This window comes from Apostichopus japonicus, chromosome 14, assembly GCF_037975245.1.
Source record: "Apostichopus japonicus isolate 1M-3 chromosome 14, ASM3797524v1, whole genome shotgun sequence".
NCBI classification, from domain to species: Eukaryota; Metazoa; Echinodermata; class Holothuroidea; order Aspidochirotida; family Stichopodidae; genus Apostichopus; species Apostichopus japonicus.
Window position 1 is genome coordinate 1,027,441 of NC_092574.1, and position 27,941 is coordinate 1,055,381.

At 36.6% G+C, this 27,941-nt stretch overlaps 2 protein-coding genes across 9 annotated transcripts in view; both read left to right on the plus strand.

The window, feature by feature from the left end:
• Positions 1 to 218: 218 nt before the first annotated feature.
• On the plus strand, positions 219 to 10,414 carry LOC139979738 (uncharacterized). 2 transcript variants are annotated; one of them, XM_071990805.1, is made up of 6 exons: positions 219 to 414; positions 2,150 to 2,224; positions 3,608 to 3,721; positions 4,578 to 4,727; positions 5,308 to 5,859; positions 6,565 to 10,414. In XM_071990805.1, exons 2-6 carry the CDS (start codon positions 2,215 to 2,217, stop codon positions 7,773 to 7,775), a joined length of 2,037 nt encoding a protein of 678 aa, XP_071846906.1. In that variant the 5' UTR covers positions 219 to 414; positions 2,150 to 2,214; the 3' UTR covers positions 7,776 to 10,414. The 2 variants fall into 2 exon arrangements, with proteins under 2 accessions (XP_071846906.1, XP_071846907.1); XM_071990806.1 differs by having other exon boundaries at positions 220 to 414; positions 3,608 to 3,706.
• A 1,316-nt stretch (positions 10,415 to 11,730) lies between these two features.
• LOC139980315 (C2 domain-containing protein 3-like) overlaps positions 11,731 to 27,941 on the plus strand; it is a 63,118-nt gene continuing 46,907 nt past the window's right edge. For 3 of the 7 annotated variants that reach the window (XM_071991885.1, XM_071991887.1, XM_071991886.1), the window contains exons 1-14: positions 11,731 to 12,016; positions 15,050 to 15,224; positions 16,071 to 16,277; positions 16,840 to 16,919; positions 17,983 to 18,309; positions 19,339 to 19,594; positions 20,457 to 20,489; positions 21,298 to 21,475; positions 22,382 to 22,507; positions 22,919 to 23,014; positions 23,447 to 23,654; positions 25,105 to 25,291; positions 26,988 to 27,106; positions 27,437 to 27,564. In XM_071991885.1, the coding sequence (XP_071847986.1) occupies positions 11,971 to 12,016; positions 15,050 to 15,224; positions 16,071 to 16,277; positions 16,840 to 16,919; positions 17,983 to 18,309; positions 19,339 to 19,594; positions 20,457 to 20,489; positions 21,298 to 21,475; positions 22,382 to 22,507; positions 22,919 to 23,014; positions 23,447 to 23,654; positions 25,105 to 25,291; positions 26,988 to 27,106; positions 27,437 to 27,564 (2,166 nt within the window). In that variant the 5' untranslated portion in view covers positions 11,731 to 11,970. The other 4 variants (XM_071991888.1, XM_071991891.1, XM_071991889.1 and 1 more) reach the window with 4 other exon arrangements.

Consider the following 27,941-nt stretch of genomic DNA (forward strand, 5'->3'; position numbering starts at 1 on the left):
TGGAAAAATACACTGCAAATTATTCTTCTTTCAGTAGGTGCCCGAAAAATTCTCAGCATATTGCCCGAATTTTAACCAAAAAATTTGGTTGGGGGCTGCAGCGCCCCCCCCCCCCCCATCCCCCGCGCCTCCTACGCCTATGACTTTAGTACTTCACCAATAACCCATGTCTATAAGCATTGGATGAGGATTTCAAAGCGCATGTGTAGATATGATGTTATTGTTTACTGAACCCCTGTTGTGAATGTAAGGTGGCTTTGTATGTAATGTTCGGTGATATGTGCAAAGTATACTGTGTACGATAACACAACCCAGTCCGTTATCATGCTTCGCAGACTGAGTGAAAGTTTCGAATTCTTCACACCGATAGTACCGATCGTTGAAATTTACATAGCTTTTATGTAGAATTGTCCGGTAAATTATAGTGATACTTAGGTCTGACAAGTTACCCTGTTCTCGATTTAGACTAAGTTAGGCTAGGCTAGGTTTAGCTTAGGTTTATGCCTCATTACTGTCTAAGGTAGCATAGGCAGGAGATCTCTAGTACTAGCAGCTTTACCTCCATGCTTATACCTAACGTTAGCCTAAAACTTTGAAGCATGTTTATGTTAATTAACTCAAATGTTAGGCCTAGCCTAGGTCATCCTTATTATATCCACAGGAATTCCCAACATATACCACACAGTGCTTGTGTAAGCCCGTACTTTATGTAAAAAGGTTGAAGCTATTTACCCAGTCCCTCAAATCAGTGCCAATACCCCCAACTCCCTGTGAACCTGTGTACCCTGGGACTTCCCAATGCCCCCAGAGGGGCGGCAGGGATCGCTTTGAGAACCACTGGTCTAGACCTAAATAGGGTTCCTTAATATAATTCTCTATAACCGAACACTACACCTTAATAAGCAAGAGCGCCATCATTATTGAACTGGCGATTACGACACAACACTGCATCGATTAAGGGCACAATATGGCACCCGGGGTGTCTGGAAACCCCAAAAAATAACTATTGTTGAGAGAAAATTCATCATCTTGTCTGGAATGTAGGCTATTTTTTAATTCCTTTTTGCATATCTTTGGACAGTCTGATTGATCGCTTGACTGCGACCGACTATGAACGGTAGGTCAGGGGGGTAGGGGGGTATTGGGACAGTTCAAGATGGTCGAAGGGGGCGGTCGTCTAATAAAGTTTGAGAACCACTGGTCTAGACCAACACAAGCATCATGAGAGTCAAACTTCTTAAGGCAGGAAAACACTCCTTAACTCTGTATCTGTGCTGAAATTTACTGTATAGTTCCAGTAAATGGGTGAAATATAATTAACTAATGTGTTTGAACATATGAAATTGATGTTTTCTTGTAGCTTGTGGTAATTTTGGCCTTTTTGTTAAGGCTTTGTAGATTAAATTGCAATTGGTGAATGTTTATAATTTGACTTACAAAAACATTAGCTACCAGTGCAGCTACTTACTACATAACACAGAGCATGAATTAGCGAACATGCAGAGTTACCTCACACCTATGTAGCAACTGTAACATGAGGAAAAGACTTAAAAATTAAGAGACATTGTTTAACATAATTGCAAACTAGTGCTAGCAGAAAATTTGCTGTATTAAATTGGTAATGACAGTTTTTATAAGCCTAGTTGCATATATAGTCATCACATGAGTTGATAAATTAACGAAAGATTTGCACTTTTCTCAAAATGAAATCACATGTGTATACTTTGAAGTGTAACTGTGGTTGTAACTACTGCTGTATTAACTATGTGAGAGGTGCAAACATTATAATTGCTAAACCACATTCATGAGTGGAGAGGAGAGACTTCACTTGTTCAGAAAGTGCAGAATTGTATAGTGATGATGTGCTGTATATTTGGAAGATTTGGTTATTGCTGGTCTGGACTAGAAAGTGGGGTTTGTTTCTGATCAAGTTTGCAGTTGTCTTGAAACTACTTCAGTGCAGCAGTTTTCCCACTTTGAATATCGACAGCTTGTCATTTTAATCTCCCCTTTCCTTGGCATAATGGTTCAAAGAGATACCTACAGTATTCTTACAGTGCAGAGAAACTTAAATATGAGGTACTTAATGGTTAGTGTTGTTATTTTGGTGCTTCGTTTATTTCATTACTGTGTCTCTTGTCAATTTCAGATTTTCATGCAAAGTTTTGGATTAAAAGTGTTTCAAAGTTTGGGTTTTAAGGAGAAGAAGAAGCCATGATTTGGGGTAAGTGTACATCAAACTTGCAATGTTTTACCTTTTCAGGCAGTGGAAGTCACATAAACTGATAGACCTAGATATTAGTGTGCCAACTGCTGAGAGTTTTATTATATCAAATATCTCATAGTTATAATTGAAGTTGAGTGTTTAAGTCTCAGTACTTCATTGCCAAATTTAAGCTTCAACCTTTGCAACTTACTGCACTTAAAGCTCAGTGAAAATGACACCGTTCTATGCAATTTACATATCAATAATCATTAGTTTTATTGAGTTATCCGGTGTTAACAATTTTGAGCTGAATAAAATTCGCCAGAGTTCTTAACAAGTCTGTAGATTCTACAAACTTCAATCAAAATTTGCAAGCCCTGCCCTACAGATCATGCGCCAATCAAATCTCTCTGTTTTGCTTATGTTTGTTAGGCCTATCGGACTACTTTGACCTTCGTAGCTAGCCTGTCTTTGGTCCCTTCTCTTAAATAGTATCATTCTCTAGGTCTTAACTATGTAGCTTGCAAAATTATGTCATTTTCTTCCATTGAAATCAATAAACAGGTGTTTTCAGACGTCCCTCTATGAAATTGTAAAAAGTGGACGATACAAGTATAGGACTGCGTTAAAATCTTGATTGGGCCGCATGTATTGACCATTTTGTTAACATTTGTGTAATGAGCATTAAACTCACCTGGTCAGAGTGCATTTATAATAAGTAACATTGAATCTGCATGGGAAGTTTGTTTCTCCAAAATTCATCAGCAAACAGGTAAATTGAGACTTTAAAATTTTGCTAGATAAATAACAATCCTTCTGGAGTTGCAAAAGTGCTAGTTATTGGGAAAAGAACACAGAATGGAACTTTCATTAGGTTTGTTCAAAGTTCTTAGTTTTGACAAAAAATAAATTGAAACATTATCGCACTGTTAAGTAATGGATGAGAATCACTCATCAGATTTACAATTGTTAATATTGACATTGTTGTTTATTTCACTTATAGTCAAGTCAACAAAATATCTTTTTGAGGCTTCATTGAAAGTATCTTTAATGTGTAGATGCTTTTCTTTATGTTTCCGATGAAAGATAAAAATAATTGCTATGGAAGGATGAATAATATTACCACACATGATCAGTGTAAGTTTTCTAGGTATTGAATGGACAGTTGTGAAAGGATTGCCAATTTGCTTCTTTTGTAAGGTTAAGATAAACAAATGTTCAGAAAACCATGCGAACTGTTGATAATCATCTTGACTTCACTAATTACTTTGAATTGAATAAAAGGATTTAATAATGCATTTTAAACAAATGCAATATATCCTAAATAACCTAAATCTCTCATTTGTGTTCTCTTACCTTAAAGTATTTTGCATTTACAATCTTGTTTCTACTTCTTTGCAGGTATCACTTTACAACCTGGAGAAGTATGTACTCAGACTGTGAACAGTCAACTTCACCTCACTCTAGTGTCACTAGAGTGTCGACCAAGCAAAGTTTTCGGTGAGGTCTTGTTTGGCTCATAATTTTCAAATGGTTCCAATTATTCTTCACATATCAATTTATTTATCACAATAGTTTAGGTGCCACTCTACAAATCCATTGGACTACACAGTGCCTATTTTCATTAATTGAAGCCTGCCCCAGCCACTCAAAGATGCTGCTTGCTGTTCAAATATGAATCTCTCCAAGCATGAAATAGTAAGGCTGATTCTACAGTAGCTATCCTATTGCAATGAAGTTCAGTTTACCAATATAGGTCTAAGTCTCTAAGATATACATCTTTAGGAGTAATTTGGTTGTTGTAGCTATTGTTCACTTGATATCCAACTACCAGAGTATAACACAGGCCTAATTGTGAATGACAGAGCTTTCTAAATTGTGAATATTTGCTATAAAGCCAAGTGCATGAGCCTGTTACTTTAATATTCACATGTTTTCATTGTTGGTCTTCTCATAACTTGAAATGCAAAGATTACATGAAACTGCCTTTCAGTACTTGCACCTTGTGCCATAACTGTTTTTTGCTTTGGTTATTAAGTTAATACAGCACTATGATATGTAAAGTCCATAAAAAGCAGTGTTCATCAATCATCAAACAGGTGAGAAGTCCATGTTTATATTGAATATGATGGAGCATATCCAATTCTTATGAAACAATCTGTTTTCTGTGACAACCACAAATTCATGCAGACTAGTGGAATGTGGCTTGTCATGTCAAGCCATGTTAGGTATTTCCAAAATTTGTTTTCCTTTTCTATATGTAATCAGCACCACAGCAACTCAACAGTTTTGCTGCTTATTAAAGTTTGCCTAAAGTGAATAAAAATTGACTAAATGAAAACTGAAGGATGCTGTTCTTTTCTTTCTGCAGAAAGAACAACCCCAGTAGCATTTCTTGTCTTGAAAACTACTTCATGTGAAAATGTACTCTGCACGTTGGGACGAAATCAACCTTTTCAGCAAAGCTTAGACCTTGTCTTTCAAGATGGTGAGGAGGTCACTTTTAAGGTGGAAGGCACAGGTGAGAATTAGTACATCATAACAGTGAAATGGCTACAATACATTTCCAGTACAAGTCAAATGTTGTGTGGCCTATTGAGTCCATTGTCAGTTTAAAGTCACCTTCACAGTAAACATAACAACTAAAGATGGTGGTACCAACCAAAATTTAAGGTGATTTGGACCATTCAAGTTTGGTTACAATGCAGGTTACTTTACTGGTTAGGGGTGAAGGGGAAACAATAATAAAATTTAATCTTGAATTAATCCTAATTAAAGTTTTGATGAATTTCCAACCTAAGTGTAATATACTTCCAAAAGAATAGTAAACATTCCCGCAATGAGACACCAAATCTTAGAATATACATTGAATGATGCATCTTACTGAAAGAATTTGGAATTTTTACTTATGCATTAGTAAATAGAATGATAATTAAAGAAAGAATAGTAGAGGTAGGGGCCTTAGATGGTTGTCTTTTGTTAGAATAAAGAGGGTCTATATCTTGTGAAATATTTGTACCATCTAGTGACAACTGAACCTTCTTTGATATATCTACACAGGTTAACACTATCAAATATTTCTCTCTCTGTTCATTTTAAAGGAGTTGTTTACATAACAGGATACACCCCAGTTCCTCTGCAAGAGAGTTTTGATAATGGAGCTATTCCCGCAGGTGGCCGTACAGCCATTGCATCTGGTGAGCTAGAATATGAAGGGGAGGATATGTCCCATGATATGGAGATAGCACCAGTCTCATCCTCAGCAGAAAACGTTACAGAGATCAAGCAAGAAGAGGACGGCTTTGAGCAAACTCCCGAAGAAGGATTCGCAGAGGAGACTTTAATTTCTGGAGGACATAATGAAGTACCTATCGAAATAAATGTTAATTTCCCCGAACTTGAAGAAGAAGCACCTGAAGGTGTTTACACGGAAGGAAAGAAGCTGGTAGAGATGCAGGGAGAGGGTAACATTAAGGAAGAACTTCAAAAAAATACAGAAATAGATGATGAAGCCATCAGTGCGGACAAAGAAGATGAAGGTGATGATAGAGCTGTTTCTAGGTCGGACTTTGCAGAGATGCCTGAAGGGATGTGTGACTATGTGACTATAGTGGCCTCTTTGGGTACAGATGAGGATGACAACCAGATGGATGGTAATTTGATCAAATTTACGATGTGAAAGTTGAGCGAGCTTACAGGGTCATTAGTTGTATTAACTGCTTTTGCTTCAAACAGCTGTGTTGCACTGCATACTAAGCCTAGAGATCTAGGTTTTCATCTTTCCCACAGTAATAGAGGAAAACTGATAAAAATCTTTGGAGATTTGTTTTTAATCTTTATGTCAATCCTGCCATATCACAAACTTGTATTATTCTGAAAAATCTTCTGACATAAAGTTATTGGTTTGTTTTGTTTCGATGTGATGTTATTGCTATCAATAACATAACACATTTGTATGAATCTTTCCTTTGTGGAAGGGGGGGGGGGAGGGGGGACTAACTGAAAGTCCTGAACTTGCCAGATATGTTAAAATGGCCACAGTGCTTTGAAGATGCTGTGCATGTTTAGGCAGTATTGACTCAAGCTATCAAAGAGATTTAAGGCATTCATTCAATGACTTCCTAAAACTGTCAGGATATGCTTCTGTTTCACTTCAATTTATTTTCCCTTTATCTATTCTATTGAAATAGGAAAGAACCATGTGTACACAATATGCTTTATTTAATGTCTGGAAGGAATAAGATCGACCCAAGATGTCTATTCTATTGAAATAGGAAAGAACCACGTGTACACAATGAGCTTTATTTAAATAAAGGAAGGAAAAGGATCGATCGAAGATGTTTCTTTCTACCCCACAGAAAATGAAGCTACAGGAATCAGAGAAAGTGGCAACTCCAATTCAAATATGAAAATAGCAAAACAAGAACAAGAAACAGAGTCATCTGGATCCGAGACCCTTCCTTCAGGAGGGTGTGAAGAATCATCTATTCCCAAACACCAGAATGAAGCCATTCCAGCAGCAAGTTCAGGAGATCACCGTCAAGCTGTAGATGAACAAAGAAGCCTTCCTGAATCGCTTGACATATCCAACCAGATCGATAAAAGTCTACAGTGTGGATTTTGTGGACACATTTTTGGTAATCAGAGCCTTTTAGAGAAGCATGAGAGACTCCACACTGTTGTGCGTCCTTTCAAATGTCAGTTTTGTGACAAGTCCTATGCGCACCGTGCAAATGTCATAATCCACGAAAGGACACACACAGGCGAAAGACCTTTCAGGTGTCGGTTTTGCGGTAAAGGATTCATACAGAAGTATGTCCAGAGGGTTCATGAAAGAATTCACACTGGTGAAAAGCCACATCAGTGTTCCGTTTGTGGAAAGGCTTTTGTTCAGAAGCAACACTTGACAGCCCACAAAAGAACTCATACGGGTATTAACACGTTCAAGTGTCACATCTGTGGGAAGACCTTTGCCCAAAATGCCTCATTGGTAATTCACCGAAGAAAACACTCAGGGGATCAACTTTTGCAGTGCCCTCAATGTGATAAGAGCTTCATTGGACAAGCATCTCTACATGAACATGCGAAAACTCATGCTAATATCAAAAAGTACAAATGTCAAATTTGTGAGGAGGCTTTCCACGAAATGTCGCATTTGACTGAACATGAGAATGCTCATTCTAGTGTACAGCCATTCCAGTGTGAACATTGCAATAAATTTTTCGGTACCGAGTATAGCTTACGGGTGCACCTTAAGAGAATGCACACCATCGGTAGGTTATTCAAGTGCCAGTTCTGTGACAAGTCGTATACCCAACGTGCCAATCTGATAAACCATGTAAGAAGGCACACTGGTGAAAAACCCTTCCAATGTAGATTCTGTAACAAGGCATTTATCCAAAAATATGGCCTTACTGTTCATGAGAGAACTCATACTGGAGAGAAACCTTTTCAGTGTAATATCTGTGGGAAAGCCTTCACACAAAGTGCTCACATGATTTATCACAAGAAGACTCACAATAAGAATGTGTATGATGAAGTTGGCTTTGAAAACCAAAAAGTAACTTGATCCTTACCAAAAAAGGAAAAACATATTAATTATAAATTGACTTTGCCACTTTCTTCATGTTTTTGATAGTTGTTAGTTTTTAATGTTCTGGGGGTGAATGTCTTCAACTTTTCACCTGATGGGACCAACTTTGTTATACATGTTATACATGTGCAAATGGAAGTGCAATATTTTCTCTGTGGACATCAACTGATAATCATGGTTCATTTGAATCTCTGTTTTTAATATTTTGTAAGGGACATGGTACACAACTAAGCAGTAACATCAATAGACTGCTTTGGGCAACAGTGATTGAAACATTTTGTAGTAAATGTTACATTTTATGATGAGTAAAATATCAATAGTTTTTGTGCAAATTTTGGTAAATCCTCAACCATCTTTGATACCAATATCCCATGACAATGCATCTAAAGAGTTTTACAGGCCATTTGATGTTTTCAAGTAATGAGGATAAAAACCAATCTTTCTGAATAGTTATAATTTTATCTTTGCATGTGTTAATGCTAATGATACAATCTATTTAGCATCTTTGAAGTACTCTGCTGCAAATGCAGAATTATCATAAGACCCTAGTAGGCTGTCTTTGCTTGGTCATTGTAAGCTGAATTTGTTTAGTATTACTTTTTATAGGCTTGCTAAACTTGCTAAAATTTGCAAAAGTTGATGTGATGAATGCAATAAGTATTAGTGCTGATTGAGCTGATTGTGCACCATCATGAGATGCATGCCAACAATCAAGTCATATTGCATCATAAGATATTTCTAAGTGATGATAGGAAGTTTCCTTACTGACAGGTCAAAAAAAGCTCCATTATTATGAAAGTTACTACATCAGGTATTGATTTTTCAATGGACAATTGCCTATTTTGGATGTAGAAGAAAATAATGTCAGCAGAGATAGTGTACGACATTATGGCGATGAGATCACAAAAAGTGAACAATATATCATAAATCAATTATATTTCACAACTTTCTGTGGTAAATGTTTTTAAGTGCTCTCAATGTGTTTGTGCTGATTCATTTCATTAGACTTGATAAACATAACTGACCGACTGTGTGATAGTGTGGAGTTGTAGAATTGTGCCTTTAATATATAGATGGTTTCATTAGGTCTATCAGGTTTACTATCAGGCACTCATTGGAATATAAAACTCATGCTAAAGAAAGCTAAGTTCAGTCTGGAGGCTAAGATGCTACTAGTAGAATATGTTGCTATTAAAGAATTAGCATTTTGCCCAGTTTGTGATGGTGCCTTTACTTTTACTTAAATTATTAGTTGCGATGACATAACTTCTGTAATGGTGATTGTGTGGGTGTGTAATTATATGTGTAAGTGTGTAAACTGCCTTATTTGTAACACATTATCCCAAGAGTGAAAGTTACAGCTGGTCCTTATACATTGCATGTGGATTCACCATACTGAGTTTCTTTCATTGAAGGTAACGGTCATTTGAGGTCAGCAGCGGTCAAAGTCGGAAAACATTGTGGAAGCTCTAAGCAAAAATTTCTCAAGATGGGAAAGTTGGCTGGATCTCATTGTTAATGTGAGGATGCCTCATAATAACTTTAAAACAGTTATGTGTGTAGTTGATGTCAAAGGTCATTTGAGGCCAACAGACCTAGAAAGGTAGAACCCTTATTAGCATGGGCTCTCAAGAATTGAATTTTCAGTTATATCTGGTGGCTAATAAATTCAATGGTTATGTCATTAAAATCTCAATCCATGTCTCCAGTTTGGTCTGTTCAACTTTCATGGTGCAAGTTAACATGACTGTCAGTGCTGACGAAACCAGATTGCATGCACCGTTCCAAAGATAAACAGAAGTTTGGAAACTGATTAAAGGGGAAATGAAGCACTACTAGTGACTCTGTGAGATTCTGCTCAAGAGTTCATGATCATGTCCTCAGTCATAGCAATGAAGGAACATGCTAATAGCTACTCGGTGGAGCTGATCACTTGCAACAACACCTTCACATATGTTTAGAGGAATGTTCTGTGGCAGATATTGTTACACTGAAGGTAAAAAGAATTGAACTGTGCTTGGTGAAATCTCAGTAACTCAAAGAAATGAATCACAGCATGTGGCCTATGATGACCTATATAAATTTATCATCTTTTTTTTAGCTTTGTAATCCATGTTTTTATTTTTCCTTGAAATGTGATACAATTGGAATATACTTGGCTTTCAATGTACTCTGCATTCAAGATTGTATCATAATGTTATTTTTTATATTTATTTATTCATTTATTTATTGTTTTTAGGGGAAATATTATTTCCTTCCCTCAATACATGATTACTTTGCATATTAGGGAGGAAACCAAAGACATTTTCAACTCATTTTGCCATGATGATGTCTCTCAGCTGTTGCCAGGTACATATATAAATAAATATCTTAGCCATTAAATCTGCTATCAGAAAGGTGTTTCACCAATTGATAAGAAATTCACCGCATTGTTTTTAAGCAAGCAATTTGACCTTCAGACTTTTCCTTCTGATGATTTGGTTTTATGTCTCGTTTTAATTTCTTTAAAGATTTTAGCACCAACTGTATTCAGTCTGTTTGGTACTTTTTTTGCAATGTGTGCAATGGAAGGACACACAACCATGTAGCAATATAAGATGTTGAAAGTATTGATATATTTGACCGTTTCTTGTTTTAATTTTGTTTCTGTTGTATAAGTAATTAAATTATATTCCAGTTTTGTTTTGTTTCATCCAAACTAAGATAATTAAAAAGTGGTTACACATGTCCTTAACCTTCTAGCATTTCAATTAGAAATCATTGTTAATGACCCATGTGTAAAATTATATTAGAAAGTTTTAAGTATTGACCTCCCATTTTTTAAAACACCAATTTTACAAAATATACGCATACATAAGCGTACAGGACCATTTTCAGTTTGGGGGGGCAGAAACTTTTGTGCCTGAAAGTTCCTGTGACACTATCTAAGCGGAGCGCCACCATCGGTTGGCGCGTAGCGCACAAGAAATTTTTTGGCAAAATATGCCTCTCAGATTGCCGGAAATGGCACTTCTGAGGCCTTGCAAGTTGCATCTAAACATTCTTTATTTTATAATCTCATGTTTTAGAAATTTACACGGGCAAAAATTGAAAAAGAATCGGGCAAGCTACTGCATATTTATATATATATATTTTTTTCTCCTCTTAGGCTGCCCGAATTTTTCAGGACTTTTGCCCGAATTTCTTGCCCTCTGGAAATTTGGGGGGGCAGTGTGCCCACCTGCCCCCCCCCCCCCCGCCTTGTACGCCTATGTACGCATATAACAATAAAAGGATATTCCAGTGTTAGAAAAATGTGACACTCATATGGAAGAGGAAGATATACACATTTTAGTTGAAATTCCATCTTTTTCCATACTTGAGATATGATTGAATGTAACCTATTCTGACCAGTTAAATGGCTTTTACTTCAGGGAGTTGATCATAGTAAGTGGTCTGTGATATCATCATGATATTATGGGCAGATGTTCTTCAAATGGTTTCCTTTCATAATTATTTATATATAATTTGTAAGAATATTATATTTTTCATTGGATAAACGATGGCACATTACAAAAGAAAACAAAGAATTTTGTAGCTGACTAACTCTGCTGTTGCCAGAGCAATAAAATTTTACCAAAATTTTCAAAAAGTGTGTCTCCACAATACAATATACTATCACAAAAATGTTAAACGATGAACTTCGGCCACTGGATAAAATATCCCTTTTAAGCTTAGGTGTTCCATAACATCCTTTTCCGAGTGCTCAAGTGGATTCTAAAATATGTTAGAAAATGTCTGGACTTCTAGCTGGTTCCGAAAAGCTGTAATTAATAAACAAGCATTTGTCAAGTTCTCAGTGTCACATAATAGGCGAACAGTTATTTTCGCGTTCAATAATGTTGTTCTAGCAAATTTAACGTCCAGTTACAGCAGTTTTGTATATATTGTTAATGGTCAACCAAACAATGTATAGGCCGCGAAAAAACAAAATTCCTCTAAGAACATATACATTATAGTAAAATAGCGGTTCTGATCTAGTATTTGAAACGTTAGAAGCAGTAAAAGGCTTTTACCAGTTCGTCCAAATCCTGTCAAAAGCTACACTAGAACTTCGTGGAGATGACAAAGTATCATGTAGATACGATGACCTGAAGAAACGGGCTCCATTATCATTTGTGTGGTCTCCGAAATGGGTAAAAAGAAAACTAAATCTGGGAAGAAATTAAGGAGGAAAGGTAAAGTTAGCCATGTATTGAAATATACTTTTCATCTTAACGTTCAGGGGTTAGGCTAGGCCGCGATTAATAATGTCAATTTATGCTAGCGGAGTACCGAATTTTCAATAACACAATCACCATTGTATGTCACACAGTAGCCTACACAAAAGGAATGTCAAGAAGGTTGCAGAGTAGCCTAACTGCAGTCTGTAGTTGGATGGTATTATATATGTTACTGTTAGTATAGTCAGTAAATTGCGAAGTTCGGAACACTGCGAAGTTCGGACACCCCTAAGAAATACACAATTTCACCATGACAACCTATAACAACAGCCAATTTCACAAAAAACTACAAAGCTACAGATACTTTCTCTCCAAAATGACCTGTGTGCAAGTAAGTACTTACATATTTGTCAATAAAATGACGGAGATCTATGAAGTCTGTTATAATTACTGAAAGAGCAACTGCGCCACCAAGTTTATCACCAGCGCCACACTGTGGGCCGGGTGTCCGAACTTCGCAATACTCCAGCAAAGAAATACCAGTTCCACAATCACTAAGAATCTTCTTGGAATACAACATGAAAACAGTTTGCAGGAAAGAAAGTTTGGCCGTGTATCGTAACTATATAACACACTTCTCCCACCATATCAAGTATATTTTCAGGTGATTTATACCAGAAGATATAGTTTTGGGGTGTTTTAAGGCTTAGGTGTCCGAACTTCGAAGTGTCCATGCTAGTAGTAGGAAGAGAATGTTCTTGCAGGTGGCATCTGTAATGATGATCTCTGATCTGTTGCTCTTTGTTTTACCTTTTGTTCTATCCTTCAACTTCAAGTTCAACTAGCAGAGCTTAGGCCAAGGCCTACATACATGAGGTCATTAATGGGACAAACTAAAACGAATGACAGCGAATGACCGATTGACAATTGACGTTGTACAGGGTTAAATATCATTCGCGAATGACAGCGAATGACAACGAATGACAACGAAGGACAGTGGTGAGTGGAGATAGAATGAGTGGGTGGAGTAAATGCGGTTATTGGTTTTCTGCGCAAAAGTGATTTGAGGAAAATCGCATGTTACGTGGTTGCAGGGTTTTGGTGTAATTTACGGATAGAAACCACAGGGAAAGTTTTTTGTGAGAATGCGCTTGAGTGCTGTGCTTTTGAAATTTACCTCTGTAAAGCCGTTTCAAGATGATAGTATCGTAGTTTCTAACAAAAAATATCGGAAAAATGATGTTAAATTTACTTTTTAAAATCAGACTTACAATTTCGCTTACTATAAGGTGCGTTTGTATCTTGTCCGTACTTTACTAGATCTGTAAGCCACGCACTTCGCGTCCACTCGGTTTGCGTGGCTTTAATATACCCACGAAGTCTGAACTATCCGGTTGAAGCAAATGTCTGTGCTGTCATTCGTTTTAGTCAACGCAATTTTTTAGTGTGTACAACATATTGTCATTCGTTATGTGTAACGCAATTGTCATTCGTTTTAGTAACACCCGTCATTAATGGCTTGATCGTTCATATTTCACCAAAATGAGATTTTTACTGTTAAGGTTATAGTCTTGGAATCAAAACTCTCAAAGCATGGAAAAATTTCCCTCATTGCAAGCATGTGTTGAAGTTTACCATTTAAATTGAAGGATCAAATATTTCTTTATACAAGGTATTATAATATTAGACTGTATCATAAGAGAAAAGGTTGGCAACCAGTTTACCATTGGATAATAGGATGGCATAGGTTAAGGATTTCAGTTGTATTTGTGAATGGTAATTGGTATTTGGTTAATGATAGGAAATGAAGGGTTTAATTTGTCTCTCTGTGTATCTACATGTCGAAAAAAGAACATAATAATCCAAAATTTGGGGGGGGGGGAAGAAAATGAAGAATTAGTTTTATTTGCCACATGTCTGATACCAAATAATAGGTTGATTTTAGCCATTGTATTTGAGACTGAAGATTAAATTTGTATTAGTAAAAGGTGGGTTACAATTTAATTTTCAAACACTACTACTGCAGTGTCTCTCAGTGCAGCTCCATTGACATTACAGTAGCCTACCCAGATTGAAGGGACATGTGATGGTATCCTATGCCACCATACCTCGTCAGGAATAATTGGTGTCCAGGTTTACCAAAATATAAACAGCCAGTGCGACCGAACATGTTTTTTAATGAGCCTAAAACCATTTCATTGACCAATTAGTGGACATGATTTGGGAGTTACAACTTTGGTAAATTTGGTCACTAATAGTGATTTGTGTTATTGAGGTCTTTGAGACACAATTTCAAATCATTCGTTAAAAAAATGCAAAACATATTCATGACTGTTTTAAATCTCATAATTTATTCATTGTTCCTGGAACATTCTACCAATATGTTAGCAGCATTGCTGACATCAATTTGCCGATATTAACTATTGTTCCATTGTGCAACTTGCTATCGGATAAGTTATAAAGAATGAACAAGTGGTTTGATAAATGGTCCAGTGGACACCATGCTAGTACACTTCCTATTTCCTAATGATGCAAGATGCAGTCTCGGGGTCATTCACCTTATTGTTAACTTTCATGGTCTCAAGATATTCCATAAATTGCTAGAAATATTAATTAATATGTCAAGGAATATAATTACTTGTAATCATTGATGTGTACTGTGTCTTGTTAATTAGCCTAAAATTAAAAACACAACTAAAGTAGGTTATTTTGCCCAATTACATGGTTGGAATTATGTGTCTTTAGTGATGCTTTAGTTGTTTCAACATCAGAATATCAACATTACCTGAGAGAGAGGCATACACCTGAAAATGTGTTTATACTGATGAGACAACATCCAGCAACTATAAATCCTGAAAATTGGGTGACTCATGCTAAATGGATTACAATTCTTTATTCAAGAAATATTTGTGGCATTTTGCACCCCAAGGAACATTCTGAAAAGTTTAACATGATTTATTGATTTGAGATCTGATTTCTAATTTATATTTGTTTTTCATATTATTTTTTAATATTGGAATTCTTCTTAAACACACTTTGCTCAAACAGATGGACGAGAGGATGTTAAGGCTTCTACCAGTTTACCACCTTCAGTTGATGGCCAGTTAAGGTGTTTCTTGAGAGTCACTGCCAGCAAGATCTCATGGCTGACGACAAGACCACCAGATGTATTTTTCATCAGACTGAAGTGGTGGGGTGAACAGTCAAATGGTTCCATCTTTAGGTATGAACTACATTGATCAAATTTTGCTGTATAAGTGTTGTGAAGCATGTGAATAAAATTGTAGGTATGATAACAAATTAATTGTGATATTGGTGTATGTGGCCTTACCTGATAACCGTGCCAAAGATATGTGACATTCATTGGACTTCCTGAGTGTCAACAAGAAAAGCTTCCAAACCTGTAAGGAGCCATAGTGGAGCTAATTGTATGGATACTCCTAACAATGGAGCTAAAAATTAAACAAATTTGCAATATTTGTCTTCTTATTGGTAAATGTTCTACTCACTATATTTTATATTTGGATCATACTATGCTGAATGTTTCACATTAATAAAAATGAGCAAGGATATCATTCCAAGGATATATTTTAATCAGCAAATTCTGTGCCTATTTTTATTTTTAAGCCAGACTTGTAGTGAATTTGTACTCATACTGGTGGCCATTGATTTGTGCTCTGACATGGGACATTTTGTCATATAGTACTGTACAGATAGTAGTGCAAACTTAAGTACCCATACTCACACTTAGAGCTTTGTGCTCATTCTAGAAGTCTTTTTCAGCACTTTCAACAAAGTATGATGACCTGGACAGAGAAAGAAGCTAACAAAAGCTATAAATTAGTAAAGGAATATTTCATAAAGTGGCATGAGGTGGTTAAAATCTCTTTAAGGTATGCTGGTGAGCTCTATCCAATAGATGAGAGGTATTCCACAAAAATACATTAATTTGAAATTGTCTTGTTTTCTCACAAGTATTGATGATTGCAAACTGAAATCCTCCCACCCCCTCCCTATATTTAGTAATGTATAAAGAAATGGTTGGAAATGATTATGATTTTATGATCAGACCCTCAGATGGGAGAGAAGAGAGCAAGTCAACTGTCAGGAAAACAGCCAGATATCCAATTCGCTGTGGTCCAAAACAATTTGCCCATTACCTGAATGCTATGAGTTCCTGTGTGTTTGAACTATTGAAGGGACAACAGATGGTGTGCATTGGAAAAGCTACCATCAGTGAACTTGGAATACTTACTCCACAGAAGCCAATCTTAGGGTATGTATATTATTAATGTTGAATGACTTTGCTGCAAACAATACATGTCTGATCTTATGTATTCACCTTTGTTGATTATGTCCTGTTGAATTTGATAAGTTACTCTATATTTAATGTTTCGAAGCAAAAGTCTAACTAAATTTAAAGACAAATATCCCAGAGAAAATGTAGTTTTGTACGGTATTTGCAGAACGCTAAGAGCTAGACCTTGATAGATTGGGTCGGTAAGAGATCAAATAATCCATTATCATGATCATAGTATAGATTTAATGACACATCTATACTATTGTATATTATTGCCTTTGTACATAGAATTGCTTTGTGGTTTTGTCTGTCTGTTTACACTGTAGAATGAAATTTGAATTGTTAGTTAGAAAAGCTATGTTTTGCATCTGCTGACAAGTTTCTCTATTTAAGCTATTTATTGATTAATTTAGTTAGTTAGTTACGTAGTTAGTTAGTTAGTAATTACGTTAGTTGGTTGGTTAGTTATTAACAGTGTAAATGGTAGCCAGTATCTTATATTCTTACTATTCTGTTTGTTATCTATGTTCAATTGCAGTGTGTATCCAATATTTTCAAACCAGAAAGCAGAGAAACTTGCAGATATTAATGTTTCCATTAAATTTGAACCATTACCAGGTAAGACCATAATAATAGCAACAACTTCAAATGTTTTGTAAAAGTCGCGTGAAATTATTTGTTGACTTCTTGATTACCCAAAGGGTGATGAGAAGATTTGTCTCTACTTATACCATCTTGGTATTCTACTGTAGATTGTTCAAATTCAATCCCCTAACCACTGTAAATTTCTGTACTATAGAATATAATTTCTTCTCTACAAAAGCATTTTGCAGTTACTGTAGCTGGTCTTTATATTGACAGTTAATGACAATGGCAGCTTCAGCCCTGATTCTTAAATGTATTTCAATGTTTGGTATGTTATTATTTCTATGTTAGGTGGTGTTGTTTATTTTGAAACATATCAGTCTTTCTGCAAGGTTTAAGCTGAATGACTACAAAGGTTTGATGAACTTATGTGTGCCTTTGCATAAGATATAGAATTTGTGTATGATGATAGAATTGTGCATACCTAGTGTAATAGCTTTCAGAGATAACCAATAACTAAGTGATACTGGCTCAAGTTTTCATGTATGTATTTAATTTCCTTGAATAACAGATCTTCCCATTTTTCTGTAATTTTTTTCATTTGCATGCTTTTCCACTATTTAACAAGTTCTATTCAGATCATTAGGTGAATTGGATAAACAAGATATGAAGCTTGTACATAAAGTCACACAGCATTAGAAGCTGTACATGGTTGTTCAGCTTTGTGTAATTCGGACCTTGAAGGATTGTAATGTTTGCACATAATTGAATATAAATCAGTCTAATAGATCTACATGTTTATGGCTGCAGCCAATTTAATACACCTAATATATGTAAGTTACTCTTATGAAAGTCCAATCTGGTTAATCGTGCATACCCCCAGTTCTATGTCATGTTTATTACTTCATTTACAAAACTTTGAAGGCCTGGTAGATTCAATCAAACTTGACAAGCTTGTTGGTACTAAAGTACTGGAGTATGCTTTCTGTAATGGTGGAGTTTGGTTGGCCAAGTTGTGGCAAAATTAGCACAAAAATCAGCTTGAATAAGAACGATGAGCTCTGGTTTCATGTTTTCCCTTTCTTTTCTACTCTAGTATCATATGACAGTTCAAGTTCTGTGCCTACCACAGATGTCAGCTTACCAGCACAGCAAGGTCAGACTAGTACCGCCCAGCCATCAATCTTAAAAAAACAAAGAAAGACCTCCTCAGGCAGATCATCCTCAAGCTATCAAGCACCCAGCTCAGATCTTGAGGGTGACAAGAGGGACCGACAGACTCCGAGTGGAGTTGATGACGATTACAGCTTTGTGATTGGTCCAGGTGCCGGGGGATACAGAAAACTAGAAGAAGGAACAAAAACCGAAAAGGAGAGATATGAGCCCCAGCCTGCTAAAATACTGCATGATAGCTCAGTTTCAGGTAAATTCAGGCAAATTGTTTAGCCCCAGCCTGCTAAAATACTGCATGATAGCTCAGTTTCAGGTAAATTCAGGCAAATTGTTTAGCCCCAGCCTGCTAAAATACTGCATGATAGCTCAGTTTCAGGTAAATTCAGGCAAATTGTTTAGCCCCAGCCTGCTAAAATACTGCATGATAGCTCAGTTTCAGGTAAATTCAGGCAAATTGTTTAGCCCCCGCCTGCTAAAATACTGCATGATAGCTCAGTTTCAGGTAAATTCAGGCAAATTGTTTAGCCCCCGCCTGCTAAAATACTGCATGATAGCTCAGTTTCAGGTAAATTCAGGCAAAATGTTTTCCACAGGTACAAACTATGGAATCTAGTATGGCCATTGGTTATTGGTTCAAATATATACTTGATTAATTCTGAAAGTAAAGCACAGTGTTTTACCAAACTTGAATAATTTCAAACCTTGTCACAGTTTCTTCAGGATGTTATGATAGTCTTTAAACAAATGTATAATCTATCTGTTATCAAATCTGAATTCAAAATGACAAAATCCAATGCAAGTATATAACTGTTTTAATAAGCATATTCATTAAGATAGAGCTTGCTATTAAGCATAATATAGATTGTAAATAATTTTATGTGATACTCTTCACATATGAGGAGTGGTGCCAATTTAACACAAGTGAACTCATCTGAAGAAATGCTTTTGGGACACTTACACAAGACAAGAAAAAAAAACTTCTGTCTGGACTGATCATAGATCTGCTTCTAAAATCTGGCTTGCTAATATATTTTCAAACTTAATGTTTTTAAGTATTTTGAATTTAATTCCTATCTTTGACATAGTTCATATTATTTTCCATCGGTTTTCAGGGAGTTAAGTTAGCACAGCTCTCAATATTTCAGTAAATAATGATAACAATTGGAAGTATGTATTTCATGATGATGGGGCTCCAACATTTGTTTTATTAATTTAGCTCAAGACATTTATTTTCTTGTACCTCATGTGATCAAAGTGGTTCTTGGTTTCCTTGAAACAGATACTGGGATGGATAAATTTTCCAGTTCTCAAATGTATCGGTCACTTTCAAGGAGGAAACAGTTTGAAGTCCAACCAACTTCAGATGCAGGGAAACATCTCATCTCGGCTATATTGGATAAAGGCAATAAACTTATGGACAGCATGATCAGGGCTCAGTGTGAAGCAGAACCACAGGGCCCTAACTTAGAAGACCTCAAACCTGATCAATCACATGAGTCTGCAAGATGGGACACAGGGGTCCACCCACTCAGAAGGTACAGCAATCTAGAATCACACCCACTCAGAAGGTACAGCAATCTAGAATTACACCCACTCAGAAGGTACAGCAATCTAGAATTACACCCACTCAGAAGATACAGCAATCTAGAATTACACCCACTCAGAAGGTACAGCAATCTAGAATTACACCCACTCAGAAGGTACAGCAATCTAGAATTACACCCACTCAGAAGGTACAGCAATCTAGAATTACACCCACTCAGAAGGGTACAGCCATCTAGAATTACACACACTCAGAAGGTACAGCAATCTAGAATTACACCCACTCAGAAGGGTACAGCCATCTAGAATTACACCCACTCAGAAGGTACAGCAATCTAGAATTACACCCATTCAGAAGGTACAGCCATCTAGAATTACACCCACTCAAAAGGTACAGCAATCTAGAATTACACCCACTCAGAAGATACAGCAATCTAGAATTACACCCACTCAGAAGGTACAGCAATCTTGAATTACACCCACTCAGAAGGTACAGCAATCTAGAATTACACCCACTCAGAAGGTACAGCAATCTAGAATTACACCCACTCAGAAGGGTACAGCCATCTAGAATTACACCCACTCAGAAGGTACAGCAATCTAGAATTACACCCACTCAGAAGGGTACAGCAATCTAGAATTACACCCACTCAGAAGGTACAGCCATCTAGAATTACACCCACTCAGAAGGTACAGCAATCTAGAATTACACCCACTCAGAAGATACAGCAATCTAGAATTACACCCACTCAGAAGATACAGCAATCTAGAATTACACCCACTCAGAAGGTACAGCAATCTAGAATTACACCCACTCAGAAGGTACAGCAATCTTGAATTACACCCACTCAGAAGGTACAGCAATCTAGAATTACACCCACTCAGAAGGTACAGCAATCTAGAATTACACCCACTCAGAAGGGTACAGCCATCTAGAATTACACCCACTCAGAAGGTACAGCAATCTAGAATTACACCCACTCAGAAGGGTACAGCAATCTAGAATTACACCCACTCAGAAGGTACAGCCATCTAGAATTACACCCACTCAGAAGGTACAGCAATCTAGAATTACACCCACTCAGAAGGTACAGCAATCTAGAATTACACCCACTCAGAAGGTACAGCAATCTAGAATTACACCCACTCAGAAGGTACAGCAATCTAGAATTACACCCACTCAGAAGGTACAGCAATCTAGAATTACACCCACTCAGAAGGTACAGCAATCTGGAATTAAGTGATGGAAAGTGGCTTGAAGCAAGAAATATTTTGTTATTCATGACAAAGGGTTATTTCAAGTTGAAATGACCCTTTGATGAAAGATTGAGGTAGCAGACAGCAACTATGTCCTTGACCACACTTGGAGGCAATATTTTGCATTAAATTACTTGTTAGTGAAAGTTTGGGTTTGAAGGTGGTAAAGAAGATAACAATTAGTCAAACTAGATAACCTTGTAGATACTTTTGCTAAATGAAGTTATGTTTCCAAGGAGTTGTGAATAATAAAGATAAAAAGCAAACACCATTATTGATACTTGTTTTAATTTTTAATATTATTGGTGCAGGGGGGGGGGGGGTGGCTTCTATGTAACATTACATTTCAAATCCAATAACCAATCTCTACCATATGGATTTACTTTCAGCCATCTTTTCTTTGGCTTGCTAGTTCTTTTCTTATTTTAAATTTGTCTAGGAGTTCATCTGGTGAGTTGTTCCGTGAATTGTTGAAAGATGACAAATCCAGTTCTGGGTTTATCGAAGGTGTTAAACGCCTGAAGAGAGAGGAGCCCAAACTAGCTACGGACCCTACCGTTGATCTTGTAGTTGATGACGTCATCGGTGACAAGGAGTTGAATGAAGTGAAAACTAGGGTAGGGGTTCTACATTGAAAGTATAAAAGCCTTATAAGTACAGCTTAGGTAAACCTCAACTTTATGAAGCAGGGTCCTCTTAGCAGCTACTTTGTTTGTATGTCTTGTTAAAGTTCAAGGTTTGTTGAGGTAAGCATTCCGTAAAACTTGCCAGTGGAATGTTTGAAAAGCACTACTTGAGGTAAACATCATACATGGCAATGGAAACCCTTTAATATCTGTACAACATTTCTGTTTCAACATTTGATGTTGAAAGAAGACAAGTGCTGATAAGTTAACCCTTTACTATGTTAAGTCAGTCAGTCCACATGTAAAGAAAAAGTATACCAGGTTCCAATTCCAGGTGCTGGGTTCATTCAGTGAGGTGAATAGACTTCAGAATGTTTTATTTTGTTGACAAGGTTCAAGCCAAACTAGAATGTAGACCATATGTAAATTCTGAGTTCAAGATTCGCATCTTTTTATAGATATTCATCTGCTTAGCTGTTTATAAAAGCAAAATATAGAGAACCAAACTGAGAAGGTTGCATAGAAAGTGAAGTGCAAATTTTAATGTTCAAACACTACAAACATTGAATATTAGGCTTTTTGTCTGTGATGAGAATTGAATATTTAATTCAGTTAAGCAGGTTACTAGTTTGTCGACATCTTTTTTGCAAAAAAACCATTAGGCCTCAAGACTTTCTGGTCACCAAAATACATATGAACATTTGATGAAGTAAATCTACCCATTTAGTTTGTTAGAGATATGTCAGCATTTGATATTATCCACTGTGTACTTGTCACAGTACAAACTTACTTTAATGTGTATCATTCTTGGTGCAAGCCTTTTACTGGAAGAGCCTTATATCACAAAATTCCTAAAGCTGATATTTGTAAGTTTCTGTTTATTTATTATCCTTACAGTTAGGGACATCCCCTGCTGACAGCATTGATTCTGATTTTAATGATGTCTTTGATGGTCTCACAACTGATTCTGATGACCCATTGCATGAGCAGAGCATACTGGAGGAACTCTTCTACAAGGGACAGGTTAGAGTTCATACCCTAGAGACCAATCAGATCATCCAGTTTGTTCCCTAAACATCTCCCCTCTTCTGTGCATACGAGGGTGATGCTTCATTGAACATTTTATCTGGACAACTGTTTGGAACTTTAAAGGTGGTGAAACATTTTGATGAACTGAATCAAAAGCCTTTGTGATTGGTCAGTGATGAAATGAATCGCATTATCTGCAAACTATTGTTACAGAGATGACGAGTAAACATTTCACATGAAACATTCTTAAGTTTTATCTAAAAGCAAACCCATTTGATCGCATCCAAGAAGAGTATCCTTCTAATGACCATTAAATTAATATGTAAGTATTCAGCCATCAAATTAACAGCGCCAAAACTTTTTTTTTTTTTACATTTTTTTATATTTTTTATTTGATATTTTCAGAGAAGCAGCAGTGATAGCGATGGTCTGAGTGACTTATTCCTTTCCTCTGATTCAGAGGCTGAGACATCAAGAAAGAACAAGAAATCACACAGAAAGGTAATTCTTTTATTTGGTTTTATTGTATGAGTACGAAAAGTAGAAAATTAAAAAAATAACTGTAAATAAATAGTTATGTGTTCATCTGCAAACATTTCAAGTTTATGCATTAGTTCATAGTTCCTGGTGTCATGGTGGTAGTTTTAAGTAACAGATTGTGACAAATTTAACACAAAATGCAGCTTTAAATGATAAATTAAACTTTGAAATGATTTTATTTTTGTGATCGTGAAAGTGCAATTTTAAAGATAGTTTGTGAACATCTTACAAGCACATCTTTTATTTAACTTTCTGTGCGATGTGTATTAACTGACCAAACACTAAATACGAACATATTTTCAGTGTCCTGAATCAACATAATGTTAACTGTGGCCAGTCACATACTCTAAGTTCATAATCTGATGCTTCAGTTCACGGTTATTTGGGTTACAGTCATTGAGAAAACTGAGGAAACATAAGCTCGACCAAAGGAAAGCAGATAACAGAAGCCATGACAAACCAACAAAGCCAGATCAGATGAAAGAAGACAGAGACATGACAGGAGAAAGAGAGGAAAATAGAGAGACAAGTGATGCTAAAGATGAAGATGAATGTCTTGATAGCAGCTCAGTGACATCGCTGCTGCACTCATCCATAAAAGGTATCTACCCTGTCAATGGTATCCACCTTATAAATGGTATCTATTCCATCAATGGTATCTACCTTATAAATGGTATCTGCCCTCTCAGTGGTATCTACCCTCTCAATGGTATCTACTCCATCAATGGTATCTACCTTATAAATGGTATCTACCCTCTCAGTGGTATCTACCCTCTCAATGGTATCTACCCTGCCAATGTATCTACCTTATACATGGTATCTACCCTCTCAATGGTATCTACCCTGCAAATGGTATCTACCCTCTCAATGGTATTTACCCTGCCAATGTATCTACCTTATAAATGGTATCTACCCTGCTAATGGTATCTACCCTCTCAATGGTATCTACCCTGTCAATGGTATCTACCTTATTAATGGTATCTACTCCATCAATGGTATCTACCCTGTCAAATGGTATCTACCTTCTCAATGGTATCTACCCTGTCGATGGTATCTACCTTATTAATGGTATCTACCCCCTCAATGGTTTCCAACCAATAAAAGGTATCTACCCCGTCAATGGTATCTACCTTATTAAAGGTATCTACTCCATCAATGGTATCTACCCTGTCAAATGGTATCTACTCTCTCTATGGTATCTACCATCTCTATGGTATCTACCCTGTCAAATGGTATCTGCCCTCTCAGTGGTATCTACCCTCTCAATGGTATCTACTTTATAAATGGTATCTACCCTCTCAATAGTTCCCAATCAATTAATGGTATCTATCCCATAAATGGTATCTACTTTATTAATGGTATCTAATCCATCAATGGTATCTACCATTTCAATGGTTTCCAATCATGGTATCTACCCCATCAATGGTATCTACCTCGTCAATGGTATCTACCGTATCAATGGTGCCTCCCTCTCATTGGTATCTACCCTCTCAATGGTACCTATTTTATGTTTGGTACCTATTTTATGAATGGTATGTACCTCATCAATGGTATCTACCCTGTCCATTTCCCGGTGGGTGAGGATGGTAGTATTGAATAGTTGGGTTGTGCTTACCTAGTCTGCCACTATGGAAACATTGTGGACGAACAGGTTCTCAGAAATCACTGTTACAAGGTACATAGCATTCTAACAACTGTCAAAGAATACTTCAAATGTGTTGTTAGCAACCTTTGTAATTATATCTGAAGGATGAATATATAAGATACACAAGATGGATGTGTGGCAAGGTGACTTTCAGGAAATGAAAAGAGCACTCAGATTCCTTTGCTGTTTACTGAATTGTCTCTGTCAAGATCTTTTACGACCATCTGATGGTTTGTTGGTGAATCTATCTTATCCATCTTGGTTATTTATGCAAAATGACAGTATATTAACCAAAGAAAGGAAATTCTAATCACTGGATTGCCATGTAAAGCTATTTGACATTAAACTATGTTGTGTTCTGTTGCTTCATTACAACTCTCTTTATATTGTTATGTTTCTCTTCCAGGTATTGAAGGCCTCAGTGTCGAAAGGTTGACCCTCCTGGGCCGTGTTCATGCTGCAAGAGTGGTTGTTGATACCTTGACTTTATTCCCAGGGATATCTTACTCCCTCGGTGCTAGCTCGAGAATTCCTCGAAAGATACCAGATAATGCCACTGTTAGAGGCAAGCCACCCAGACCACAGATAAAAAGGTAAAATCGTAATTAAGTTTGACAACATGAGGAATGTATATATCTTGTTTGAAATTAATCTCATGGTCGCCTGAAGTAATTTGCATTCCAGCCAAACCAAACACACCTGTTACTAAGTAAATCCAAAGACACAGACAATTAAATGAATACTGAAGCCACTCATCCGTATAATTACGAATCAAAGATCCAGAAATGAACGTAAGAATTTCCATTTTGAATTGACTGGAACACCTTGGATGGCCTTTAAAGCAGTATAGCTTATTAAAAGAACAGATGGAAGTAAATGGAAGAAGAGAAGAGAAAAAAAATTCTGAATCCAACCGGCGGGGTAATTATCTTCAAGCCTCCATTGATGGAGGAAAAAAACAAGTCCAGATGAAAAAATATTGGAGCCTGAAAGTCATATAAGCTGATGCTGTTTTAAAAATGATCAGTGAAAGACAGGAGTATCCAATACCACGGCAAAGAGAACAAATAAACGCATGTAACTAAATGTTGTAGAGAGTCCATGAGATGAATAGTTCAGTTAAACCATAATGGTTTGCCGTCTCCCTCCATCTACCTCCCGAGAAACGCAGTCTGGTGCCCTGTTGGTACAAGTGGTGTGGACTTCTTTTGGGTGCTTCTTTTAATCCATTGAGTCAGAATAGGTTAGATCGTCCACTATGAAGAAAGGTTGATTTAGTAAGGTCTCCCTCCTATTCCGCATTATTCAGATTTTGTCCTTTTATGAGAGGCATCGTACCAGAATGTGAGGGGGTTTGTCTGCAGATCCTCTCCCATCTCTGTGGCAGCATTACACTGCAACGTTTGGTGCATCATTTAACTTAGGTAGGACTAATGACTTGAAAATATCCTCACAATTCTCATTAGGTGACGTCTGAATCCCAACTATCGAATGTGATTTCGTTTTGACATGCATTCCAGTTTGTTGGTTTCTAAGTCTTTCGAAACCAGTGCAGTCTCCATGGCGTCTACTCAATTTCTTTAAGTCATTAGTCTCACTCTCCTTCGTTATCAGAGCGCTCTCTATTTCGTCAATTTGCTTACTTTGAAACTCAATTGCTCAAAAGCACTGTTCTTTACATCTTTAAGAGCTCCGCTCAGTGTGACCTCCAGAGAGTAGATTGCATGACGCCAGTTAGTAGGTTGATCTTCTGTGGTATCATGAACTCATCCCTGTGCTGATGGCTATGGCCAAGATGATAACTGGGGGTCTCCCCTCGTCCAGAGATTGCTTCTGACATGTTTTGTATTGTAATATTAAAGAACTCACAAAATTATCATGTCTATTTGTATAAATGTCAAATGAGTCAATAAAAGAGATGAAGAAAAAAAAACTAAATCCACAGAAATTTGCATGAGAACAGTGAAGTCAATGAAATTAATGTTGATCCCAATAATGAGCTGCTGTTGTAATTGGTTATGTACACGAAGAAGAGATGAGAGCCTAGTAATACACTATTGGTTTATTACTTTCTTTCTTATGTGTAATATTTGTGCACAGGTTTGCATTGTTTCATATCATTGTCAGGTTCATATCTTCAGTTTTCAAGTACATCGTTGGTGTTTAATTGACTGCATAAAACTCATTTCTAGCAGTTGACAATTTCTTATTGCAATTTTTGGTGCACTTTCTGACAGTTGAATCAAATCTTGTAATAACAATCTATGTTCTTATCTTTGGTGTTTTCAGCACTTACTTTGTTGAATACCAATTTCCGATCACTGCAACGGTAGAAGATTCAGAGTATTTGAATAACATGGCCACAGAAGTAATGAGGGTGGTGTCAAAGAAGGTTACAGAGAACAAAGGTAGGTCTAGAAACCGCTGTGTTTGTAAAGACTCTGTTGTACTCCAATACTCTCTATCCTATGTATCTCCAATGTCATATCCCAAAAGAATTTGTGAGAAAGAGAAATTGTAAACATTAGTTTCACTTGTGATGTAGTAATTCACATCGATTATTTAATCACAACATCCCAGACACCCTTCTTCGTGAAACAAAACAAAGAAATATGTGAATAATTCAATCTAATGGAATGCAGCAGACATGTTTGCTATGTCAATGTATGTCTAGATCATGCTTGACCTCAAGAGACACAGAAGGTAACATCTCCTTATATTTTGATTTTCTTTTACAGGAACATCCGAAATTCAGTTTGGTCATCGTTCCATTTTTCCAATCCAGTTTGATGGCTCAACAATTGACCACTGGTTGACAAGACTTCTTGTTTTACGGATATACCACAAACTTGCCGGTCAGAAGACGGTATGTGTTCAAAATCAGATTTGCGTTATTTTTCCTGATATTACTTTACAGGAAGACTCAGTTACTGAAAGGAGAACACTAAATGGCTTTATTTATTATCTAGTTAAATCTTATTTGAGGAGCTGTGAAGACAAAGTAAACTTAACTTCCTTGTGTTTAAGACTTTTGTCTAGTTTTTCTAGAACCATTATTCTAATGACATTAAACCTGTTGAATGTGAGAATGGTTATGTACACCATTTAAATGTTATACTACATAAGGAAGATGGATTCGACCAAGTAGCAGTTATGTGAAGTCCCATTGCCTTCTTTCTTTGGGTCATCATGTCAGTGAAGTGTGAAGAAATCTACATACCATTGAAACATCGATCATTTGAA